The sequence below is a fragment of the Salvelinus fontinalis genome, chromosome 17, assembly GCF_029448725.1.
Source record: "Salvelinus fontinalis isolate EN_2023a chromosome 17, ASM2944872v1, whole genome shotgun sequence".
NCBI lineage: Eukaryota > Metazoa > Chordata > Actinopteri > Salmoniformes > Salmonidae > Salvelinus > Salvelinus fontinalis.
Genome location: NC_074681.1, coordinates 12,886,392 through 12,912,772, shown reverse-complemented (window position 1 = coordinate 12,912,772; position 26,381 = coordinate 12,886,392). Strand labels below are relative to the sequence as shown.

General features: G+C 44.5%; 1 protein-coding gene across 1 annotated transcript in view; it reads left to right on the top strand.

The window, feature by feature from the left end:
- LOC129813715 (arf-GAP with GTPase, ANK repeat and PH domain-containing protein 3-like) overlaps nt 1–26,381 on the top strand; it is a gene marked incomplete at its 5' end in the record, with an annotated part of 106,786 nt that overhangs the window by 18,805 nt on the left and 61,600 nt on the right. Inside the window, 2 exon segments of the mRNA XM_055866166.1 lie at nt 13,195–13,366; nt 21,886–22,059. Coding sequence (XP_055722141.1) covers nt 13,195–13,366; nt 21,886–22,059 — 346 coding nt within the window.

Below are 26,381 nucleotides of genomic sequence, written 5' to 3'. Positions count from 1 at the left end.
GGTGGACATCTCTACCCCCCCACCCCTGTGGTGGCCGGGTAATGGAGACATGCATGGCGCTAGCTGTTGCTGCTGTGTGCCCGCCACGCCCGGCCACCATGCTGGCTTGTATTTATAATGGCGCTCGCCACTGTGCGTGGCGCCTGGCGGAGGCTGAGCGGCCAGCAACATCCGTCTCTGTCAGAGTCCCGCTGGGCCGCTAATACCTCTTAAACACTCCGCTGCAGCCAGCCGGCAGACAGCTCTGTCAGACCCCCCCCCCTCACAGCACGACATTGCTGTCCCACGCCCTTCCTCTCACGGTCTCACCTCTATTCTATGGTGGTAATGTCTGTCTAAATACAACAAATTACTTGGTTTTCAAAGGAAGATTTGGTGAAAGTTAGAGATGAGCATTTGTACATGTGTCCAGTCCAAATTTTTGCCCCTAGAGTCAGAGAATTGTTTTGTACAATTTGAGATATTATCATATTCTATGAAAGCCAAATACAGTGTATTCGGAAAGTATTCAGACCCTTTCACTTTTTCCACATTTTGTTTTACGTTAGTCTTATTCTAAAATGTATTAAATTGTTTCCCTTATCTATGTACATACAATACCCCATAATTTAAAAGCAAAAACAGGTTTTTAGACATGTTTGCAAAAAAATGTTATTTTTATGAATAAACTAAATATCACATTTACATAAGTATTCAGACCCTTTACTCAGTACTTTGTTGAAGCACCTTTGGCAGTGATTACAGCCTCAATTTGTCTTGGGTATGATGCTACAAGCTTGGCACACCTGTAACAAAATGGCGCCAGAGGAGATGGCCGCCGTTTTACGGTCTCCTATCCAATTGTGCTATGTGTTTTTTCCCCGCGATATTTGTAAATTATTTTGTACATAATGTTTCTGCAACCGTATCTTACGGAAGAAAAGAGCTTCTGGATATCAGGACGGCGATCACTCACCTCGGATTAGACGAAGATTTCTTCAACAACAACAACAACAAGCAGGACTCACACGATATTCTCCAAACACCCCACAGGGCACACATCCCAATTATTCGCAAAAGGAAGTGACGCAGAGGACGAAGAGCCGATTGCCTTGTCTGGACCCGCAGAAGGCAACTAGGAAAGCTGCCGTTACCGTCAATATTACTCGCCAACGTGCAATCATTGGACAATAAACTAGACGAGGTACGATCACGAATATCCTACCACCTGGACATCAAAAACTGTAATATCCTATGCTTCACGGAATCGTGGCTGAATGACGACATGGATATTCAGCTAGCGAGATTACACGCGGCACCGGGCAGGATAGAACAGCACACTCCGGTAAGACGAGTGTGCAGGAATTTGGTAGAACTGATCTCCAGATATTTGGTAGAACTGATTTAAGTTTCCCTGCATTAAAGTCTCCGGCCACTAGGAGCGCCGCCTCTGGGTGAGTGGTTTCCTGTTTGCTTATTTCCTTATACAGCTGACTGAGTGCGGTCTTAGTGCCTGTGGTAGTAAATAAACAGCCACGAAAAGTATAGCTGAGAACTCTCGAAGCAAGTAGTGTGGACTGCAATTTATCACAATATACTCTACTTCAGGCGAGCAAAATCTAGAGACTTCCTTAGATTTCTTGCACAGCTGTTGTTTACAAATATGCAGGTAGCAACACATCTGCCTGCTGATCCTCAACACTGGAGCTCCCCAGGGGTGCGTGCTCAGTCCCCTCCTGTACTCCCTGTTCACCCACGACTGCATGGCCAGGCACGACTCCAACGTGAGTCGTGGTAGGCCTGATCACCGACAACGACGAGACAGCCTATTGGGAGCAGGTCAGAGACCTGGCCGGGTGGTGCCAGAATAACAACCTATCCCTCAACGTAACCAAGACTAAGGAGATGATTGTGGACTACAGGAAAAGGAGCACCGAGCACGTCCCCATTCTCATCGACGGGGCTGTAGTGGAGCAAGTTGAGAGCTTCAAATTCCTTGGTGTCCACATCAACAACAAACTAGATTGGTCCAAACACACCAAGACAGTCGTAAAGAGGGCACGGCAAAGCCTATTCCTCCTCAGGAAACTAAAAAGATTTAGCATGGGTCCTGAGAACCTCAAAAGGTTCTACAGTTGCAACATCGAGAGCATCCTGACCGGTCGCTTCACTGCCTGGTATGGAAATTGCTCGGCCTCCGACCGCAAGGCACTTCAGAGGGTAGTGCGTACGGCCCAGTACATCACTGGGGCAAAGCTGCCTGCCATCCAGGACCTCTACACCAGGCAGTGTCAGAAGAAGGCACCTAAAAATTGTCAAAGACCCCAGCCACCCCAGTCATAGACTGTTCTCTCTACTACCGCATGGCAAGCGGTACCGGAGTGCCAAGTCTAGGACAAAAAGGCTTCTCAACAGTTTTTAGCCCCAAGCCATAAGACTCCTGAACAGGTAACCAAATGGTTACCCGGACTATTTGCATTGTTTGCCCCCCAACCCCTCTTTAATGCTGCTGCTACTCTCTGTTTATCTTATATGCATAGTCACTTTAACTATACATTCATGTACATACTACCTAAATTGGCCCGACCAACCAGTGCTCCCGCACATTGGCTAACCGGGCTATCTGCATTGTGTCCCACCACCCGCCAACCCCTCTTTTTACGCTTCTGCTACTCTCTGTTCATCATATATGCATAGTCACTTTAACGATTCCTACATGTACATACTACCTCAATAAGCCTGACTAACAGGTGTCTGTATATAGCCTTGCTACTCTTTTTTCAAATGTCTCTTCACACATACTCCCCCCACCCTTGCATCATTGGTAAGAGTCTGTAAGTAAGCATTTCACCGTAAGGTCTACACCTGTTGTATTCGATGCACGTGACAAATAAACTTTGATTTGATTTGACACCTGTATTTGGGGAGTTTCTCCCATTCTTCTCTGCAGATCCTCTCAAGCTCTATCAGGTTGGATAGGGAGCGTCAATTCACAGCTATTTTCAGGTTTCTCCAGAGATGTTCGATCGGGTTCAAGTCCGGGCTCTGGCTGGTCCACTCAAGGACATTCAGAGACTTGTCCTGAAGCCACTCCTGCATTGTCTTGGCTCTGTGTTTAGGGTTGTTGTCCTTTTGGAAGGTGAAACTTTGCCGCAGTCTGAGGTCCTGAATGCTCTGGAGCAGGTTTTCATCAATGATCTCTTAGTACTTTGCTCCTTTCATCTTTCCCTCGATCCTGACTAGTCTCCCAGTCCCTGCCTCTAAAAAACATCCCCACAGCATGATGCTGCCACCACCATGCTTCACTGTAGGGATGGTGCCAGGTTTCCTCCAGACGTGACACTAGGCATTCAGGTCAAAGAGTTCAATCTTGTTTCTCATGGTCTGAGAGTCCTTTAGGTGCCTTTTGGCAAACTCCAAATCGGCTGTCATGTGATTTTTACTGAGGAGTGGCTTACGTCTGGCCACTCTACCATAAAGGCCTGATTGGTGGAGTGTTGCAGAGAAGGTTGTCCTTCTGGAAGGTTCTCCCTTTTCCACAGAGGACCTCTGGAGCTCTGTCAGAGTGACCATGGAGATCTTGGCACCTCCCTGACTAAGGCCCTTCTCCCCCGATTGCTCAGTTTGGCTGGACAGCCAGCTCTAGGAAGAGTCTTGTTGGTTCCAAACTTCTTCCATTTAAGAATGATGGAGGCCACTGTGTTCTTGGGGACCTTCAATGCTGCAGAAATGTTTTGGTACCCTCCCCCATATCTTTGCCTCGACACAATGCTGTCTCGGAAGCTCTACAGACAATTCCCTCGACCATGTCTTGGTTTTTGCTCTGACATGCACTGTCAACTGTGGGACCTTATATAGACAGGTGTGTGCCTTTCCAAATCATGTTCTATCAATTGAATTTACCACAGGTGGACTCCAATCAAGTTGAAGAAAAATCTCAAGGATGATCAATGGAAACAGGATAAGGTCCTGAACTCTCTGATGATGTCGTCGCACGTCATCGGAGTGCACAGCTGAACATTGTACTCTCGTTTTGTTATTTTTGATTGAAACAAAACCGATATTCATTAAATGGATTCTGCGATGCGGTTAGCTTTTAACAGCAAGGACCGCTATTTCTTGTCATGGAATTCCGCTTAACTGACAGGTTTAAGCCTGCTTGACAGAGACGCTAAGCTGCTAGCCATCAAGCTAACGGAGTTGGTATCAGATGAGGTTTGCAATGGAGCCCTCTTCATCTGGAGAAATAAATGAATGGTTCCAGTGCTGTAGGAGCTGTATCTATTATGCACTGTTTCGGGACAAACCAGACCACTCGGAGTACCAATGCAGCAATTTTTTACTTGCCGAGGATTATAGGCTTGAGGTGGCTTCATTGATCACGCAGGTCATCAACCTACGTAAGCAACTGGGGAAAACACAGAGTGGAATGTTTACATTTTCTACACCGGTGGCTGGACGGCGTTCATGCTTGTTGGACGCATTTCCGCCTTGTCGTATGTCGCTATCTGACTGACCGGTGTTGCCCGGAGCTCCCCCATATGATAGCGGCGTAGAAGTAGCTCAGCAAGAGGAGCAAGACAATCAACGATGGTCGAATATCATGAGCCGTGGAAGCCGAAGACAGCGACTTCCCGCAAAGCTGTCTACACTCCTAACGAGAGGCCCAGAGAGGATACAAACAGCGAATAGTTTCGCCATCCTGGAGCCTGATCTTCCTGCACTTTCGTCGCTGGGGGTGCCTGTGTCTGCAACCGCAGTGCCTACAACTACGAAGTCGACGTCGACAAACTTCTGTCCCTGCTCTGGATCGAGCGGGGCTTCTCCATCTGTCGGAGGCCTGCCACAGGCGCCGGGAGCAACGTGTTCAAGATATCCTGCCTATCGCCTGTCCATAAAGGGTTCTCCGAATCCTGAGAAGCGTGGGAGTGGGCGGATTTCCTCGTCCTCTCCAGCTGGGATTCTTGGCAGCTCCATGGTAAGAAATGTGACCGTTCCTGGTACAAAAACAATGTCTTATCCCGGAGTTTGAGTAAATGACATTACTAAACTGCTCCTGAATGTACTACGCCAGGGCATGGAAATCGATTCTATCGTAGTCCATGTGGGTTTTAATAGCATTAAGAAGGGCAGTTCTGAATAGTTGAAACTGGATTTTAAAGAGTTGATTGACTCTCTGCTAAACACTAACAAAAGACCCATCTTATCTGGCCCTCTGCCATTTCTGAATCGCTGCATTGAACGCTTTAGCAGGATTCTTTCTCTTCACAACTGGCTACTTGATTACTGCAGCTTAATGGGTATAACTTTTGTTGACAATTTTGCTACCTTTTGGAAACAAAACACATTTTGTAAGGAGGATGGGATCCACCCAAATCATTTGGGATCCTGGATCCTTTCACAGCACTATAAGGCTGCGTTGACAAATGACTTATCAATGACTCAAGCCCAGCTCAGCCAATCCCTACCATTGTGATGCAGAGTTTATAGAAAACATGGAAATGCCAATAGTGGAGGTGTTGCTGTTTATATTCAGAACCACATTTCTGTAAAGATTAGAGAGGAGCTCATGTCAAATACTGTTGAAGTAATATGGCTACAAGTTCATCTGCCTTACCTAATGCCCATTCATGTAGGAAGCTGCTATAGACCATCAAGTGCTAATAGTCAGTATCTGGATAACATGTGTGAAATGCTTGATAATGTATGTGATATCAACAGAGAGGTATATTTTCTGGGTGAGTTAAATATTGACTGGCTTTCATCAAGCTGCTCACTCAAGAAAAAGCTTCAAACTGTAACCAGTGCCTGCAACCTTGTTCAGGTTATCAGTCAACCTACCAGGGTAGTTACAAACAGCACAGGAATGAAATCATCAGCATGTGTTGATCACATCTTTACTAATGCTGTAGAAATTTGAAAGCTGTATCCAGATCCATTGGATGTAGTGATCACAATATAGTAGCCATATCTAGGAAAACCAAAGTTCCAAAGGCTGGGCCTAATATAGTATATAAGAGGTCATACAATAAGTTTTGTAGTGATTCCTATGTTATTGATGTAAAGAATATCTGTTGGTCCATGGTGTGTAATGAGAAGCAAACAGACACTGCACTTGACACATTTATGAAATTGCTTATTCCAGTTGCTAATAAGCATGCACCCATTAAGAACATGACTGTAAAAACGGTTAAATCCCTGTGGATTGATGAGAAATTGAAAAATGATATGTTTGAGACGAATGAGGCAAAATTCATGGCAAATAAGTCTGCTGCACAACCGAATGGCAAACGTATTGCATATTGAGAAATCATGTGACTAAACTGAATATAAATAAGAAGAAACGACAATATGAAGCTAAGATAAATGAAATAAAAATGATAGTAAAAAGCTTTGGAGCACCTTAAATGAAATTCTGGGAAAAAATGCAAATTCAGCTCCATCATTCATTGAAACAGATGGCTCATTCATCACAAAACCAAATGATATTGCCAACTACTTTAATGTTTTTTTCATTGGCAAGATTAGCAAACGTAGGCATAACATGCCAGCAACAAATGCTGACACTACACGTCCAAGTATATCTTACCAAATTATGAAAGACAATCATTGTCATTTTACATTCCGTAAAGTTAGTGTGGAAGAGGTGAAAAAATGATTGTTGTCTATCAACAATCACAAGCCACCTGAATGGAAAATTACTGAGGATAATACCGGACGATATTGCCACAACTTCAATTTAAGCCAACTAGAAAGTGTTTGCCCTCAGGTTTGAAGGGAAGCAAAAGTAAAATTCGACCTAAGAATAGTAAAGCCCCCTTCAGCCTGTTACCAACCCTTAGTAAACTTTTGGGAAAAATGGTGTTTGACCAATGCTATTTTACAGTAAACAAATACTGACTAACTTTCAGCATGCTTATAGAGAAGGACATTCAACAAGCACAGCACTTACACAAATGACTGGTGATTGGCTGAGAGAAATTGATGATAAAAAGATTGTGGGGGCTGTTTTGTTAGACTTCAGTGCAGCATTTAACATTATCGATCATAGTCTGCTGATGGCAAAACTTGTGTTATGGCTTTACACCCCCTGCTATATTATGGATAAAGAGTTACCTGTCTAACAGAACACAGAGGGTGTTCTTTAATGGAAGCCTCTCCAACATAATCCAGGTAGAATCAGGAATTCCCCAAGGCAACTTTCTAGGTCCATTACTTTTAAGAAATCTTTACTAATGAATTGCCATTGGCCTTGAGGAAAGCCAGAGTGTCTATGTATGCGGATGACTCAACACTATACATGTCAGCTACTACAGCAGCTGAAATAACTGCAAAAATTAACAATGAGTTGCAGTTAGTTTCAGAGTGGATGGCAAGGAATAAGTTAGTCCCAAATATTTCTAAAACTAAAAGCATTGTATTTGGGAGAAATCATTCACTAAACCCTAAACCTCAACTAAATCTTGTAATAAATAATGTGGAAATTGAGCGTTGAAGTGACTAAACTGCTTGGAGTTACCCTGAATTGTAAACTGTCATGGTCAAAACATATTGATACAACAGTAGCTAAAATGGGGAGAAGTATGTCTGTGATAAGGCTCTGCTCTACCTTCTTGACAGCACTGTCAACAAGGCAGGTCCTACAGGCCCTAGTTTTGTCACACCTGGACTAGTGTTCAGTCGTGTGGTGAGGTACCACAAAAAAGGACTTAGGAAAATTGCAACTGGTTCAGGACAGAGCAGCACGGCTGGCCCTTGGATGTACACAGAGAGCTAACGTTAATAATATACTTGTCAATCTCTCCTGGTTTAAAGTGGAGGAGAGATTGACTTCATCACTACTTGTATTTATTAGAGGTATTGACTTGTTGAACTACTGGCGCACAGCTCGGACACCCATGCACACCCCACAAGACATGCCACAAGAGGTGTCTTCACAGTCCCCAAGTCAAGAACAGACTATGGAAGGGGCACAGTACTAAATAGAGCCATAGCTAAATGTAACTGTAACGGTCGTTCAAGAGGAGGAGTAGGGATCAGACCAAAATGCAGCGGGTTTTGAAAACATAATGAATTCATTAACTGCCGAAGAAGAACACGAAAAAACACTTGGAATGAATTACAAAATAACAAAACGAACGTAGACTGACCTAAAACATGAGAACTTACATATAACACGAAGAACGCACAAACAGGTACAGACTACAACAAACGAACGAACAAACGCTACAGTCCCGTGTGGTACGAACATACATACAGACACGGAAGACAACCACCCACAAACAAACAGTGTGAACAGCCTACCTTTATATGGTTCTCAATCAGAGGAAACGTCAAACACCTGTCCCTGATTGAGAACCATATAAGGCTAATTTCCAATGACCTAAACATAGAAACACAAAACATAGAATGCCCACCCCAACTCACGCCCTGACCAACTAAACACATACAAAAATAACAGAAAACAGGTCAGGAACGTGACAGAACCCCCCCCTCAAGGTGCGAACTCCGGACACACCACCAAAAACTCAAGGGGAGGGTCTGGGTGGGCATCTGTCCGCGGTGGCGGCTCCGGCGCAGGACGAGGACACCACTCCACCATTGTCTTTGTCCCCCTCCTTAGCGTCCTCCGAGTGGCGATCCTCGCCCCCGACCCTGGTCTAGGAACCTTAAAACCGGTCCCCCCTAGAAAACTCAGGACAGAGAGGTAGCTCAGGACAGAGAGGTAGCTCAGGACAGAGAGGTAGCTCAGGACAGAGAGGCAGCTCAGGACAGAGAGGCAGCTCAGGACAGAGAGGCAACTCCGGACTACTGGCAGCTCCAGGCTGAGGGGCAGCTCCGGACTGGGTGGCAGCTCCGGACTGGGTGGCAGCTCCGGACTGGGTGGCAGCTCCGGACTAGGTGGCAGCTCCGGACTGGGTGGCAGCTCCGGACTGAGTGGCAGCTCCGTACTGTAGGGCAGCTCATGACTGTAGGGCGGTTCATGACTGTAGGGCGGCTCATGACTGTAGGGCGGCTCATGACTGTAGGGCGGCTCATGACTGTAGGGCGGCTCATGACTGTAGGGCGGCTCATGACTGGAAGGCGGCTCATGACTGGAAAGCGGCTCATGACTGGAGGGCGGCTCATGACTGGAGGGCGGCTCATGACTGGAGGGCGGCTCATGACTGGAGGGCGGCTCATGATTGGCTGGCGGCTCATGGCTGGCTGGCGGCTCATGGCTGGCTGGCGGCTCTGGCGGATCCTGGCTGGCGGCTCTGGCGGATCCTGGCTGGCGGCTCTGGCGGATCCTGGCTGGCTGGCGGCTCTGGCGGATCCTGGCTGGCTGGCGGCTCTGGCGGATCCTGGCTGGCTGGCGGCTCTGGCGGATCCTGGCTGGCTGGCGGCTCTGGCGGATCCTGGCTGGCTGGCGGCTCTGGCGGATCCTGGCTGGCTGGCGGCTCTGGCGGATCCTGGCTGGCTGGCGGCTCTGGCGGGTTCCTGGCTGGCTGGTGGCTCTGAAGGCTCATGGCAGACGGGTGGTGTTGCAGGCTCAGTACAGACGGGCGGCATTGCAGGCTCAGTACAGACGGGCGGCATTGCAGGCTCAGTACAGACGGGCGGCTTTGCAGGCTCAGTACAGACAGGCAGTTCATGCGGCGCTTGGCAGACGGACAGTTCAGACGGCGTTGGGCAGACGGGCAGTTCAAGCGCCGTTGGGCAGACGGGCAGTTCAGGCACCGTTGGGCAGACGGGCAGTTCAGGCGCCGTTGGGCAGACGGGCAGTTCAGGCGCCGTTGGGCAGACGACAGACTCTGGCCGGCTGAGGCGCACTGTAGGCCTTGTACGTGATGCCAGAACTGGTGGTACCGGACTGATGGCACGCACCTCAGGGTGAGTGCGGGGAGAAGGAACAGTGCGTACAGGGCTCTGGAGACGCACAAGAGGCTTTGGGCGTGGTGCCGGAACTGGAGGTACTGGGCTGGAGACACGCACCACAGGGAGAGTGCATGGAGGAGGAACAGGGCTCTGGAGACGCACAGGAGGCTTGGTGCGTGGTGCCAGCACTGGTGGTACTGGGCTGGGGACACATATCTCAGAGCTAGTGCGGAGAGCAGTAACAGGACGCACAGGACTCTGGAGACGCACAGGAGGTTTGGTGCGTGGTGTAGGCACTGTCTTAACCAGACGGCTAGCACGCACCTCAGGACGAGTATGGAGGGCTGTTCCCGGTGACATCAACTCACCAACACGTTCAGTCGGACGGATGCCGTGCCTAAAGCACCAAACCAGTACATCCCTCATAACTCTCTCCTCCAATTTCCCCATTAACTCCTTCACTGTCTCTGTGTCACTCACCTCCAATTCCGCCCTCACCGGCTCCTTACGGTAAACAGGAGGAGTTGGCTCACGTCTCCTGACTGACCCAACTACACTACCCGAGAGCCCCCCCCCCCCCCCCCAAGAAATTTTTGGGTTTGACTCACGGGCTTCCAGCCTTGTTTCCGTGCTGCCTCCTCATATCGCCGCCTCTCCGCTTTCGCTGCCTCCAGCTCCGCCTTGGGGCGGCGACACTCCTCTGGTTCTGCCCAGGGTCCTTCTCCGTCTAGGATTTCCTCCCATGTCCATTGCTCCTTGTACACCTGCTGCTGTCGCTGCTGCCCGTTAACCCGCTGCTTGATCCTTCATTGGTGGGTGGTTCTGTAACGGTCGTTCTCCTCCTCTTCGTCAGAAGAGGAGGAGTAGGGATCAGACCAAAATGCAGCGGGTTTTGAAAACATAATGAATTTATTAACTGCCGAAGAAGAACACGAAAAAACACTTGGAATGAATTACAAAATAACAAAACGAACGTAGACTGACCTAAAACATGAGAACTTACATATAACACGAAGAACGCACGAACAGGTACAGACTACAACAAACAAACGAACAAACGAACGTACAAACGCTACAGTCCCGTGTGGTACGAACATACATACAGACACGGAAGACAACCACCCACAAACAAACAGTGTGAACAGCCTACCTTTATATGGTTCTCAATCAGAGGAAACGTCAAACACCTGTCCCTGATTGAGAACCATATAAGGCTAATTTCCAATGACCTAAACATAGAAACACAAAACATGGAATGCCCACCCCAACTCACGCCCTGACCAACTAAACACATACAAAAATAACAGAAAATAGGTCAGGAACGTGATAGTAATTCTACTCCGCATCAAGTAACTCATGCTAGCAGTAAAATTAGATTAAAAAAAAAAAAATAGATAAAAAAAACAGCGGGGACTCTGAAGCAACACAAACATAGGCGCATACCCACACACACATGATAGCATACGCACTATACACAAACAGTATATATGTGGTAGTGGTGGAGTAGGGGCCTGAGGGCACACAGTCTGAATGTATTGTAATGTTTTTAAAATTGTATAAACTGCCTTAATTTTGCTGGACCCCAGGAAGAGTAGCTGCTTCCTTGGCAGCAGCTAATGGGGATCCATATTAAATACAAATACAAAAACTTGAGTACAATTTCGAGTCTCATAGCAAAAGGTCTGTATACTCATAGCAAAAGGTCTGTAAACCTAAAATAGGTTTTTACTTAAATTTGTAAAAACCTATTTTAGCTTTGTCATTACAGGGTATTGTGTGTGGATTGATGAGGATTTTATTTGATCCATTTTAGAGTAAGTCTGTAACTTAACAAAATGTGGAAAAAGGAAAGGGGTCTGTCTGAATACTTCCCGAATGCACTGTATACTAGAAAAATTGTCATTTGCATGCAACATGAATTGATTACATTTGTTTTTATTAGATTATTTTATTGACTGGGTGGTAATGGCTTAACTTAGTAGCCATTATTAGCAGAGCAGTGTAGTATTACAGTGATGTATGTAACTGACTAGCTAGCTGCTCATTATAGCTATTGTAGTTTATCAGGAGCATGTCTACAAACTCAGTCTTGACTGTCTGTCTGCTAACTCACTGACCAGAGCTGAGGTAGAACAGGAACCACTGTTACATTAGCAGACACATGTTTACTACCATTCTGAGTTACCAAGCAGAGAGAGTGGGAGGGAGAGAATGTGGGAGGGAGGAAGAGAAAGTGGTAGAAAGGGAGAGAAGGTGATAGAGAGAGAGCAGGGGAGAGTAGGTGGGAGGGGGGAGAGAGTGGAAGACAAGGTGGGAGGGAGAGAGAGAGCGGGGGGAGAGGTGGGAGGGAGAGCGGGAGAGAAGGTGGGAGGGAGAGAGAGAGCGGGGGGAGAGGTGGGAGGGAGAGCGGGGGGAGAGGTGGGAGGGAGAGCGGGAGAGAAGGTGGGAGGGAGAGAGCGGGAGAGCGAGATACGGAACAAGTGTGCGAGGATCCCTTTAATTTCACAGTCAGCCAAGCCATCCACACAATCACCTTCTGTTAATTCTATCTGCTACATCAATTAAATTGTTTGTAGAAACTAATTGAATGTGGCTTAATCACACATCTTAATAGCTTTGCACGCTTCGATCTGGCTGTTAATTCCGGCAATAAAATGAAATGAGAGCGAGGAGCGCTAGCTGGCTGGGTAATTAGAGAGGAGGCAGGGGAAGAGATGAGTGCTTTATGGAACCCTGATAAAGGAAGGAGAAAGATTGAGGCAGAGATAAAGGAAAGGAAGAGATGGAGGGGGGGACATACCAGGCAAAAGGCAGAGCGGAGAGTTCTCCTCTGGCTTTTTCTGCTGAGCTCAATGATTTTCACCTTGGCTTCCCTTCCTCGTCCATTTGGGGTGGCGATATTGTTTTAAATCCAAATCGTTATGAGAGAGAATGAGACTGTTTGCATTCATTAGTCTAATCCATGGTTCTCCAACCCTCTTCCTGGACAGCTAACCTCCTGTAGGTTTTTGCTCCAACCCCAGATGTAACTAACCTGATTCAGCTTATCAACCAGCTAATTATTAGAGTCATGTGCGTTAGATTAGGGTTGGTGTGAAAACCTACAGGATGGTAGCTCTGCAGGAACAGGATTGGAGGGTCCTGGTCTACTCATTAAGTCTATAACTGAGCTAGTTTGTGAGGCAGCGTGGGCACAGGTAATGTTCTGAAATGGCTATCTGTCAGTCACTTTTGGTACTGTATGTCAGGATAGAAGTTATATCATACGGGCAGTTTGTCGTTTTTAAAGGTTTTTCATGATAATCCACGTTTAGACTAATGAGATTGACTCAGTGTGTTTTGTGATGTGTGTTCCAGGACTACATGCAGAATGTGCACGGTAAAGAGATTGACCTGTTGAGGACCACGGTCAAGGTGCCAGGGAAGCGACCACCCAGAGCGGTCACCACCATCGCCCCCACCGCCAGCCCCAAGACCAACGGGCTGACCAAGGACCGTAGCACCCTGCAGCTAGGAGTGGGCACTACAGGTAAGAGGGCCACCCTAGTCACCACTCTGGGTCCATGCCAGACCTCTACCAGACCTGGGTCAAAAACATATGTCAATTATTTATTTTTTAAATGATAAGCTACCCTTTATTTCATTTCCATGTTACAGTGGAACAAATAGAATAGTCCACAAAAAGCAAATTAAGTTAAATTAAGCACACCTACTTGCATATATTTCAAAAGTATTTGACTCAAGTCTGCTCTTCAGTTTTGAGGAATCCACATCTGTTATAATACAGACAAACAGAGTAGGTAGAAGTTGCCTACTAACCACTGATACAGGGTCAGATATTTATTCCTCCTCTTAACAGTTATGGTCAGGTTTGGGAGTAAAATAATCAGATTTTCGATCTGCGGCTATAGGAACAACTACCTTGCTCCAGAACCCAACCAAACACTTTCAACAACCACAGACCGAGGTATGTGCAAAAAGCTAGCAACTGAATAACTTAAGCTAAGCAACCTGATGCCCAGTTCAACTGTATGTAAATCTCTATCGACTTCATGTCCGGTCCAGCAGAAACTCAATAGAGGTTCTTCAGAGACACTAATACCATTCACTGCCCAGAGGATACAATAAAGTTAATTTTAACAGGTGAAATATGTAATGATCATGTAATATGTATTTTATTGCTGTATTTATGTGAAAACTCTTTAGATTTTGGTACAATGTCATTATGCAGATGCAGATGAGCTAACACAATGATATGATTACTGAAGGAGTGCTTATAAGGCTATTAAATTTTATCTTAAAGGGCCAATCAACTTGTGAAGTCACAAGCTCTACTGGTCGGCTACTGCGTAGCAACTTAGTGGTGCCAAAAAACCCTGGCTTGCCCTAGAAAGCCTATGTAAATTACGATCGCCAGAACAGCCAAACCATTCTTTGGCCTCTAAAAGGATTTAATTATGATCAAGTTTCATCCCCACTGTGAATTATTTTAAAGTTCGCTACAAATTGAGATATTAAATTAAATAGTGATTCATTCGGACTACATTTGTCGTCACACAGGACCACGTGCTGACAAAGACAAATCACGGGAGGACAGGCTACGAGGAGGCTCGCGCCCTCTTGCCATAGACGTTAAGGTTGACTCTCTCAGGCTGAATGAAAATGACTACATCGCCCATGATCCTTTGCTAGTTACGCCCACTTTCACCATGATCCTTAGCGATTTTGTTTTTGGTGCCATTCAGCAATACAACACGATTCAAATATTTCCGGCTTCATGCGCCATCGGGAGTTTTCCATAGGAATACATGGATGACGTCAGCGCTATCACCATCTACTGGTTTTAATGTCTATAGTAGAAACAATTACATAGCGTTATCCCTGCCACTGTTTCAGTAAAAAGCTGAGGGATATGGCTCGAGAAATGGAAACCACTCTCAAATTCATAGACAGATTGCCCCTTTAAATGATCTAAATATGATTAATTTGTTCATAATAATCATTATAAAATAAAAAAATAAGAATTTTCCATCGAAGGACAATTTTATTTTGTCCAGATGTTGAATTTTAGCTCTGACCTAAATTCCATCCAGGGGGCTTGCCTTGCTTGTCCTGTGTCCTGCCAGTACCAATGCCTTCCTTCCTTCGGTCCACACAGGCCTATAAATAGACAGAGCTGGCTGTGCCACTGGAAGCTGGAGGGAGCTTTAGCAGGAACTGGCAGCTAGGCCCAGAGAGGCGAGGAGAAACCAGTGATTAAATTTAGGGGTTAGGATTAATTATTACTAAGAGTAATTATTACTAATTAGCAGAGTGGTCCCCAGAGGGGGGTGATGTGGGGAGAGGGATAAAGGGGGGGGGGGGGGGGTAATGAGGGCGTCCTCCATCGGCCGAGGAGCAGTGTCTGTTACCTCCTGCCATGGATGTAGCTAATTGGATTGTGCAGTAGTGGAATAGACAGACTGGCCAGTAGGGACCACTTGTGGCCCAGCCCTTACTTATTTTGTTGATCCTGGCCAAGATTTGACCATCAGGACCCCACTCAAGAGGTTAATTATTCAAATGCCTGAGAAGATTTAAGAGTTTACAGAGTGAAGGACAGGGGGTGGAGGTTACATTCCAACTTCCAACTCATAAACAATTAACCTTCAGGAGGAGGGAGAAGAGAGCAGAGGTGTCTGAATCTGTAGGAGGGAGGAAAGAGAGAGGGGAGATGGGGAGAGGAGTGGTTATGGGGCCCTGAAAAAGAGGCCAAATGCTGCGTTTTTAAAAGAGAAAAAATAAAGAAAAATGTGTCCTTTATTCCTTTTTTTGACCTGTGTTTGCATGGGTATATTGTTGTAAATACAGAGCTAGTAAAGGATGCTGTTGAGACAACTCATACTACAGATTCTCGCAATTTTTTTGCGTCTGGGAGGGGAACAATACGAAAGCGATTTTAGTTCATCTCCAATTAGGAGAGAAAGGTTACAAATCAGGGCAGGTCTTCTCCCGTTGGAGCACCCTCTCCTGATGATGCGATCGGAGTGAGTTTGATTTCATTAGGCATGCAATTGATGAAGGGAACAATGGAGTAATGTGTCATTCATGGTGTCTGAATCACAACCCTGTCTTTGCCTTTGGTAATTCATTCACTATCTGGATCTAAAGACCTTTAGAATTACAGGAGGAAGAGAGAGAGATGGGAAGAAGATGGAGAGGAGAAGAGAGAGAGATGGAGACAAAGACTAAATGAATAAACACGTGTCCATGAGTAAAAGCGTGTGCAGGCCTAATTCCTTCTCCTCTGTCTGAGTGTTCAGCGGAACCGTTTTACCCACGACAGATACATTGTATCAAAGTATTAATGTGGCCCATCAGTTTTAATAAATCGTATGGACGGCAGAGATGTATGTGGAAAAGCGTGCCTGTACAGTGTGCAGGTCCTCCCTCTTACATTGTAAACCAGTGAGTCTGCATCTTGCTCTGGGCTGCATACATACAGTCCAACCACTGGGCACTGACTCACTGACCACCATTAGGTTATGCCTCTGTCTCAGTGGCCGCCCGCCCAGTGTCGGGGCCTGATGTGTGGGTGTGGTGACTGTCTAATGGCTCCTGACGAGGAGGCGGCTGGATGAGGGGGGAGGATTAGATGACATGGCTGAGCCACAGAGGGGAGTGTGGGGGGAAGCTTTCAGGGGTGGCGAGCGGCATTAGGCAGTAGTGATAGTGATAATAGTGATGGTGGATTACACGGCTCCAGACACAGATGATGTGCTCCTTTCCTACTTCCCTCCTTCCCCCATTATCCCCTTCCCTCCTCCAGACACAGAGAATGTGCTCTTTTCACCCTTCCCTTCTTTCCGACTTTCCCCCTTCCCTCCTTCCATCCCCCACATTAGCATTAATGCCTCATTATCCTGATACTTGTACATAATGGCAACAACTCCACAGTGGGGTCAGGCCTCTGCTTCACGGCTCATCAGTCCTCTGACGGTACGCCTGGCTGCGCCGGCCCAAAGAGAAATGAGAGGCAAGATGACGTTACCGCTACCACCGTTCTGTAGCTACCCGCTAATCCATCCCTTCTACTTAGATTACAGCCCCAGCCAGAGCCAGCCCCGCTGCTGCTGCTTAGCATGGAAAACACTCCTTTACGCTCTCTCCTACACACTTAGTTATATTTGTCAAATGAACATAATTATATACATTTTTAAATGCAGATATAGGCTTACATGATTGCGGTAGAGCTTTTGGACATTTCTATTAACATGCAGGTGGAACTGCCAATATGAATCCCCAAATGATCACAGAAAGTGAATGGTTTCATTTTGACACCAAGTTTCTTCTTTTTACAGTAGTTTTTTTTGTTTGTAATGACAGTATGTCTACAGTACCTTGTGTAAATTCAGCCTAAGTGACTAGCCAATTGAATAGATATGACAGGTCATTGGTGTGTGATTGTCTAAGGATTGGGCTGTAGTTCATCACTACCAACATTTACCTCCAGACATTTACTAAAGGAGAATGGATGGCAGGGAATAGGGTCCTGGGTAATAAAGGTTTTGTGGACCCCCAATGTTCTACATGTCTGAGACAGAATGACAAAATTAACAGGTTTATGGTGATGTGGTGTATTGTGTCTGAGGTGGAAGACCGCAATGCCAGTCAGGAAATGTGTATGGTGTTTGAAAATAGAATTGTGTTACGTAGACAAAGGGAACACGTTTTATTCACTCACAAGAATAACAGACCGATAAACAGCTCCATCCATACACAGTGCCTTCAGAAAGTATTCACACTCCTTGACTTCTTCCACCTTTTGTTACAGCCTGAATTTAAAATGGATTCAATTGAGATGTTTAGTCACTGGCCTACACACAATACCCCATAATGTCAAAGTGGAATTACATTTTTTGACATTTTTACAAATTATTTAAAAATGAAAAGGTGAAATGTCTTGAGTCAATAATTATTCAACCCCTTTGTTATGGCAAGCCTAATTAGGTTCAGGAGTAAACATTTGCTAAACAAGTCACGTAATAAGTAGCATGGATAATATAATGTTTAGCATGATTTTTGAATAACCCCAAACATACAATTATCTGTAAGCTTCCTCAGTCGAACAGTGAATTTCAAACACAGATTCAACCACAGAGACCAGGGAGGTTTTCCAATGCCTCGCAAAGAAGGACACCTATTGGTAGATGGGTAAAAATGTAAAAAGCAGACATTGAATATCCCTTTGAGCATGGGGAAGTTATTAATTACACTTTGGATGGTGTATCAATACACCCAGTCATTACAAAGATACAGGTGTCCTTCCTAACTCAGTTGCTGGAGAGGAAGGAAACCACTCAGTGATTTCACCATGAGGCCAATGGTGACTTTAAAATAGTTACAGAGTTGAATTGCTGTGATAGGATAAAACTGAGGATGGATCAACAACATTGTAGTTACTCCACAATACTAACCTAATTGTTGACAGAGTGAAAAGAAGGATGCCTGTACAGACAAAAATATTCCAAAACATGCGTACTATTTACAATAAGGCAGTAAAGTAAAACTGCAAAAAATGTGGTTAAGAAATTAACTTTATGTCCTGAATACAATAGTTATGTTTGGGCAAAATCCAACACAGCACATCACTCAGTACCACTCTTCATTTTTTCAAGCATGGTGGTGGCTGCATCATGTTATGGGTATGGTTGTCATTGGCAAGTACTAGGGAGCTTTTGTAGGATAAAAATAAATGGAGTAGAGCTAAGCACAGGCAAAATCCTAGAAGAAAACCTGGTTCTATCTGCTTTCCAACAGACACTGGGAGACAAATTCACTTTTCAACTTGACAATAACCTAAAACACAAGGCCAAATATACACTGGAGTTGCTTACTAAGATGACATTGAATGTTCCTGAGTGCCCTAGTTACAGTGTTGACTTAAATCTGCTTGAAAATCTATGACAAGACTTGAAAATGGCTGTCTAGCAATGATCAACAACAACTTGCCAGAGTTTGAAGAATTTTTTAAAGAATAGTGTGCAAATATTGTACAATCCAGGTGTGCAAAGCTCTTAGAGACATACCCAGAAAGACTCACAACTGTAATCACTGCCAAAGTTGAATCTAACATGTATTGACTCAGGGGGTTTAATACTTATCTAATCAAGATTTATTAGTGTTTTATTTTTCCAATTTGTTTTACAAATGTTCAAATTTTTCTTACACTTCGACATTACAGTATTTTTATTAGATCGTTGACAAAAAAATACAATTAAAATCAATTCTAATCCAACTTTGTAACACAACAAAATGTCGGAGAAGTCAAGGGTTGTGAATACTTCCTGAAGGCGCTGTAACTTTGCTAAGATGTTGATATTTTCAGTAGATCTTTTGGCTGTTGCGTTGCTTTAAGGTTCACCGATGGTATATATACCTGATGGTACAAGGCCCACCAACATATCCCAACATGTAGTTTGACTCTTGGCCGTCCGAAAGGGGAACAATGAATAGCTAAAAAAAACACACAAACCCTGTATGGATTCATATTTAAAATTTCAAGTAACAATCATGTCTAATTGTCAGTTGTGATGCTAATGATTAATGAATTAAACATGGATCCATCAATTAGTCCCCACAGAGCAGACCTAGACCACTTCTGCATAAAGCAGCGTATAATGTAATTACACCGGAGCTATAATCAGCTGGTCGCGTCAGGGGAGAATGTTTTCTATCTGCCTCATAGAAATAGTATTCGAATATTAGACAAGAGTATCTTGTCAAAATATCGAAGCTTGTAAATGTTGTCTTTCTCTTTTGCTTTAACTTTAGACAATACAATGATCCATCAAGTTATATCTTGGATGCTAGTGTGCAGTGTGAAAGGCAGAAACGGAGTCAGAATTTGTCGCTGGTGTATTTGATGCATTTTGGTCAGAAAATGTTTCACTTCTGATTCTCACTTCTGTTATAAAGTTGGCGTTGAGGCCCAGTTTAGTTATTATTAGAACTTTAGTAGCAGTGATTTTATGTTGAGCAAGTTGTCTAAATTAATTGAGGTATTGAAATATTGAATGTAATCGTCGCATTGAAATACATAACATAATGCGAAGCAGTTATATTTTATTCACTAGTACTACCACCTATCTTAGAGAAGTGATCTTTTTTTATTTTTCAATTTGATGAATAATCCATATAGATCATCCATATATATATATATATTTACATATATATATATATATATATATATACATATATATATATATATTTTTTTTTTTACAAATAAACTCACTTAATTTTGGGATTTTCAAATATGCCAGCTCATGCCATCAGTCAGTAACTCACTCAAAATTACCCCAAAATTGTCCCCCCCATCAACAATGATTAAACACACATGTGAGGGATTTTGTTCAAATTTACTGCATCTTTCCACCATGATTCTTCATCAGATAATCTCTCCCCTCTCTCCAATGCCCTGGTTTGGGGATGCTAATTCAGCCAGCACTCCCCTGCATGGTTTTCTCTCTCTTTCCCTCTCCTCTCTCTCTGCGATCCCACTCCTTCCCCTCTGGGACCTGAAGATTAATATTCCCGGGCCCAACAAGATAATTACTGATACCAATTAGACATGATTATGTGAATTTGATACACTTATTACTCTCGCTAATGAGAAGGACGTCTTATCCTAACAAGAGCACCGCGGCGCTTGGTTTACTTTACACACAGTATATTATATCTGGCTACTGTTATTGTTGTTAAACCTTAATCTGAATAATATATATTTTTTACGTCTCATAATTGTAAACAAAAGTCCTTGATGTGTTACAAGTAACACAATACATATTAAGGGGACTTTTACCAAAACAAAGTGTTTTACTGCTACCCTTTCAGAGCAGTCTTTGCTGTCAGTAGATTAAGTTATATTAAACTGATGCTCAATTATTGCTTCTAGTCTATCATATCTTGGAGAATACCCAGCAGAAATTATAATATAGTTGATAACTCCCTTTTGTTTTTACTACAACCTAAGGAGTAGAGCATCTTGTTACATTTCAGAGATGACTCATCCACTCTATTATCTCTAGTTGGGCTTAATGTGTGGTAACAAATGCTCATGGGTAACTTTATAGTAGTATAGTATTCTCTATTGCAGCTCTGACAATAAAAACCCATACTTGATCTTATAAGTCTGTTGATTTACTGATAAATACCATGTACTGTATATCATTTGACTCAGAATCAACCATGAATGACTTATTTAGTTAAATTTGATTGTGATTTTGTACAGGGAATGGTGGATAACGTTTTGGTTAAAATAAAATATTTATCATAGACTAATTTAATTGGATGAAAATACATATATATTTTTATATTAGAACACTGTGCTAGAAGAAGTCAAGTCAGTATCTGTTGTGTTGTGTGGCTGTCCAGACAGGAACAGGAGGGAAGGACCCCACACGGTGCTGCCTAGCCCATGAATTAGTAAATGGAGGCAGGCAGACAGGCAAAGAGACGTCCGTGGTTTGCCTGATTGGAAGTCGGGGAGAGAGAGGGGGCCTGCCGCTTGCCGACGGCGGGAGAGATGGATGTGGCAGTCAAAAGGATGAGGCGAGATAATTAGCGATCAGAGTGTATCTTGTTAATTAAGGGCTAATTAGAGACAGGCGGGGGAGAGGGGGAGATGGGGGAAGGCAGGGAAGGGGTGGAGGGTTTACACATGTAACACAGAGAGATGAACACAAGAAAGGGGGCGGCAGCATTGTGCAACTTTACTATAATGTTTGTTCTCGTACAGATAAAAAGAAAAACAGAAAGAGAACTGCAAAACTTGTTAATAACAAATATGGCTTGTTTGATGCAACATACAATTGAATTTGCAAAAGAGATTGTAACCTCAGTGAAATGCACCTCTTTGTACAGGTACATGAGATGATGATGCATGACACCCCCTCTCTCTCCCTTTCTTTCTTTCTCTCCCTCTCTCTCTCTCTCTCTCTCTCTCTCTCTCTCTCTCTCTCTCTCTCTCTCTCTCTCTCTCTCTCTCTCTCTCTCTCTCTCTCTCTCTAGGTGCGCCCCACTCTAACAGTAGTACGTCCCTCCAGTCAGAGCATTCGGTCGGCGGGGGAAATCTGGTGGGCTTCGGGGGAAGTAAAGACGGCATGCACCAACGCTCCTTCTCTGTGTCCAGCGCTGACCAATGGAACGAGGCCGTCATCAACACCAGTGCAAGCACCGGGACCGGTGAGACTGACGACCACACCTCCCATGTCATCATCCCTCCACCTTTTCTTCCTCCTCATTTTTTACTCCATCTTCCCTGCTCCTTCTTCCACAACTCCACTCCCACTATTTACTCAAAAGTCTCAGCCACTCGATGTCATTGAAATAGATGTAGCGAGATGGTGACACACGACACAATGAACAATAGAAAACGTCCAGAACAGACCTGGTACAGTGATATCAGTGGAGGTGCAATAGCCGTTCGTATTCATTACGGCACACTGTAGCAAAACCTTTTGCAGAGGAAAACAAGTGTTTCTTATTGGAAAAGTTCAGGTAGTCCCTCCTTGTTTCAGTCCGTTTTCTTCCATTTGGTGCCTAATGAATAGGACCCTGGTATTGGTGAAGAGGTGGAATAGAACAAAGCTCGTTTTCATAATGAGGTAATCAGGCTTTTGATCGCTGTGACCTTTTCGCCTACTGTTATCTTACAGAAGCGAAAGATGATGGTGGAGAGGATGTGAGGGATGGTTATTTGCCATCCCAGCACCCTAACTCCGCTTCCCTCCCACCCCATCACAGAGCCTTGCCAGCGCACTTGAGTGAAGTAAAATAATACATTTGCTGTGCGTGTTGGCTCCTCTCCCCCCCCTCACTCTCTCCGCAATAGGAAAATTAATGCTTTTCGGGGGTACCATTCATCACCAGTTATTTCCCCTCTCTTTGTGGTTGGCAGTAAAAAAGCACTTAAATGCACATCAACAGAATAACAGTCATTTCCATGCATGTTTGCACTCTGCTAGTTCTCATTAGCACGGTGGCGGCGGCGGCCCCCTCCCCATCGGCTCCCAGGGGCCCCGGCAGTTTAAAGAGCGCTCTTTTCGAGCACTGCTGGAGTCCAACACTGTGCCGTGCGCACAGCCTCATGGTTCCACAGACAAGGCCCGTCTCTCATTTGCAACTGCCAAACGATCAATTCTGCCTGGACGCAGGCAGGCACTTCTATCATAACCCCCTACCCCTCTACTCTCCCATCAGCAGCACGCCCAAAGCAGAATTACTTAGAGGAGAGAGTGTGGTGGGGTCCTCTCAAATAATTGTGTGTGTGTGCGCATGTGTACCTGTATACATGCTTGTGTGTTTGTGTTTTCACATTTGTGTGTACTCTATGCTACATGTCTTATATATGTTGTTCAGAAGTGAGGCATGCGTATGTGGTCAATGTATGTGTGTGTGTATTCCAAAACACTGTGCTGTCATCCCACTCTATCGATACGCTACTTACTAAACAGCGAGCTAAAATCTATTTCCTTGTTTGGTAAACTGAGAAGACTTGACTTCATATTAGCATAGCTCATTAGCCACCATCCTTTCTTCTCCTAGACCAGATTTTCAATTCCCTCCATTACTCAGCTTTCTTCAATTATATCCATGGTTCTCTTTAAGGTAACCACGAATGAGCCAAATGAGCTGAGAATGATAGATATTCGAGAAGTCATGTCAAATGGTTAATATGTTACTTTGTTCCGTTCTTGCATTACCAATATTGTATACTGACACTACATTTGGGCGATTCAGAAGGGCTTTATCATTTGAAAACAAGTAGACTTCAATCTGTTCTTTGAGTATTGCATTCATTGATATGCCTCCCTGCCCTACAAATAGTGACTCTCAATTAAACCGTACAGCAGAATAGTCATTCAATGTGATATGTGACTGCAGTGTTTGAAGGTAACAACATAACAGTTGATTGAATTGTGACCTCTCTATCTTTCACTCTAATGCAACCTTCAATAATCAATAGGAGGAAGGTCCACCGTTCATTCAGAATGTTTTACCATTTGAATAGACGTCAACCCAGCCCCAATCACTCCATTATCCTTCGTCAAGGTTGCAGGTTAACATAAAACATGGTTCTTCTTAGAAGAAAAATACAAAATAGCAGATTGATGATATGCTGAAGAATAAAATGCATCTTAGCCCAGGTAACCATTTCCATATTATTTAAAGAACGTCCTCATTTGTAAACCTATTGAGGGAGATGCTGGGAGAGCTAGCTACATCTCTTGAATATTGAACGTAGCCTTTTGATTAAATCTCAACCCCATTTTGTCTATTGCTTCGCAGACCACTCTTATTCTGGGCCCACACAAGAAGCTGTGTTTAGAAGCTGTCTTTCCTTTATATACTTCATCCTTTACACCTGAATTAAAAACAGACTTGACAGGCACCTAAGCACTGTGCCATTTTTACAAATGGCAATATAACTCTGTCAATGCCAAAGTGAGTGACCCCCAGTTAAAGTTTTGTTGTAGTATGCAGTATCCTGCTAACTGGGGAGCAGACAAACATTTTGACCAAGTCTGAGTGTTTGAGAAGTTTTTTAGTATATATACAGGTCACTGCCAAAATAAAGGAAATACCAACATAGTGTCTTAGTAGGGCGTTGGGCCACCACATGCCTGAACAGCTTCCATGCACCTTGGCATAGATTCTACAAGTGTCTGGAACTCTATTGGAGGGATGCGAAACCATTCTTCCATGACAAATTTCATAATTTGGTGTTTTGTTGATAGTGGTGTAAAATGCTCTCTCAAACGCCGCTCCAGAATCGCAGGTTGACGTTTATTGTCATAAGTCTTCTCCTGGAGGCAGAACTGAGTGATTTCCCCTTAGATAGGCCAGCTGCAATTGCTATATTGTAAAAATTCATGAAAACAAACATTTGGTTAGGGTTAGGAGTGGGGTTAAGGTTAGGTTGACTTTGTGGCTGTGCCAGCTAGTGACGACTGCAGAGCTGCCTCCAGAACAAGTTTATTGACGAAAAACTCCAACCTGCTCCAGAATCTCCCATAAGTGTTCAATTATTGTTGAGATCTGGTGACTGAGACGGCCATGGTTTACATAATTTTCATGCTCATCAAACCATTCACTTGTGACCACTTGTGCCCTGTCGATGGGAGCATTGTCATCCTATGGGGGCATAACCAAAACAATGGCCTGCCCAGCATTTTTATACATGACCCTAAGCATGATTGCTTAATTAACTCAGGAACCACATCTGTGTGGAAGTACCTGCTTTCAATATACTTTGTATCCCTCACTTACTGAACTGTTTCCATTATTCTGGCAGTTATCTGTAGGTATATACACCATCAGAGTATGTTTCTCCAGTGAAGGTATTTCATCACAGAGGCAGTGAGTGAAGGCAGGACCAGCCTGTTCTGTACCTCAGGGTGTTCTGCTGTATTGCTGGAACTCTACTCTGCTCTGCCCTCCCGTCGCGTACTGGAGAGCGTGGTACATGGGGAGTTTGATTTCCACGCCGGGTCCGTAATGAAGTTTGACATTTAGTTTGGAGAGAGCAGCAGAGCGCGATCAGGCCTTGATTAGTGCACTCTAATTGAGGATAATAAGGGGGAGACAGTGATTGTTTCTAATTTTTGCCATTAATTGCAGCCGATGCCGTTGATTGAGGACAGGCAGTGAGCTGCTGCCGTGTCAAGGGGCCTAGCCGGCGAAATCACAGTGCTCCCATACCCAGAGCCTCTTGAATTACGCATTTAGAAATTACATGAAAAACTCTCTCTCTCATTCTGTCTCTGTGTCTCTCTCTCTCGTTCTCATTCATTCTCATTGTGAGAAGGCTGCCGGTTTGCGGTAGGGCCAGAAAGCTGTTAGCAGTTCGGTGCTGCGATGGATAGCGAGCTATTAGCCCCCTCTTTGTCTCGCCCACAGTCTTCATCATGCAGCATGTTTAAACGGTAATTTCCCCGGTGGGAGTGTAATACACTGTAATCACAGGTTAGCCCTGATACCTATTCCACAGTACCTGCCTGCCCAGGAGGAGAGGCTGGGAGAGGCTATATGGCACTCAGCTGAGAGGAGAGAGAGACTCCTGATCCTCAATATGCTTCATTCCCGCCCCTCGCTACCTCGCTCTCTCGCTCCCGACAGCCCCTCATAACCACTAGCTAATAATGCCAAAGTGAACTCGCTGAGCGGCTCACAACAGTAAGCTACAGTGCCTCCATTTTAAACAGAGAGCCAGTTGGTGGCATCTACTCCTAAGTTTTAATATGGGAAATCTGATGCGATCCATCAGATATGGATAGCTTTGAATTGAGGTGCACTTCAGATGAGTCAACATTAGATTATGTTGGATGACTAGTGCACTGCCAGGGACTATCTGATATTGTTGCTGAATGATGTGTATGCATGGTTTAACAGACTCATATCAGTGAGTAATAGATATACATTGAGTGTACAAACATTAGGAACACCTGCTCTTTCTATGATAAATCAAATCAAATTGTATTTGTCACTTGCACTGAATACAACAG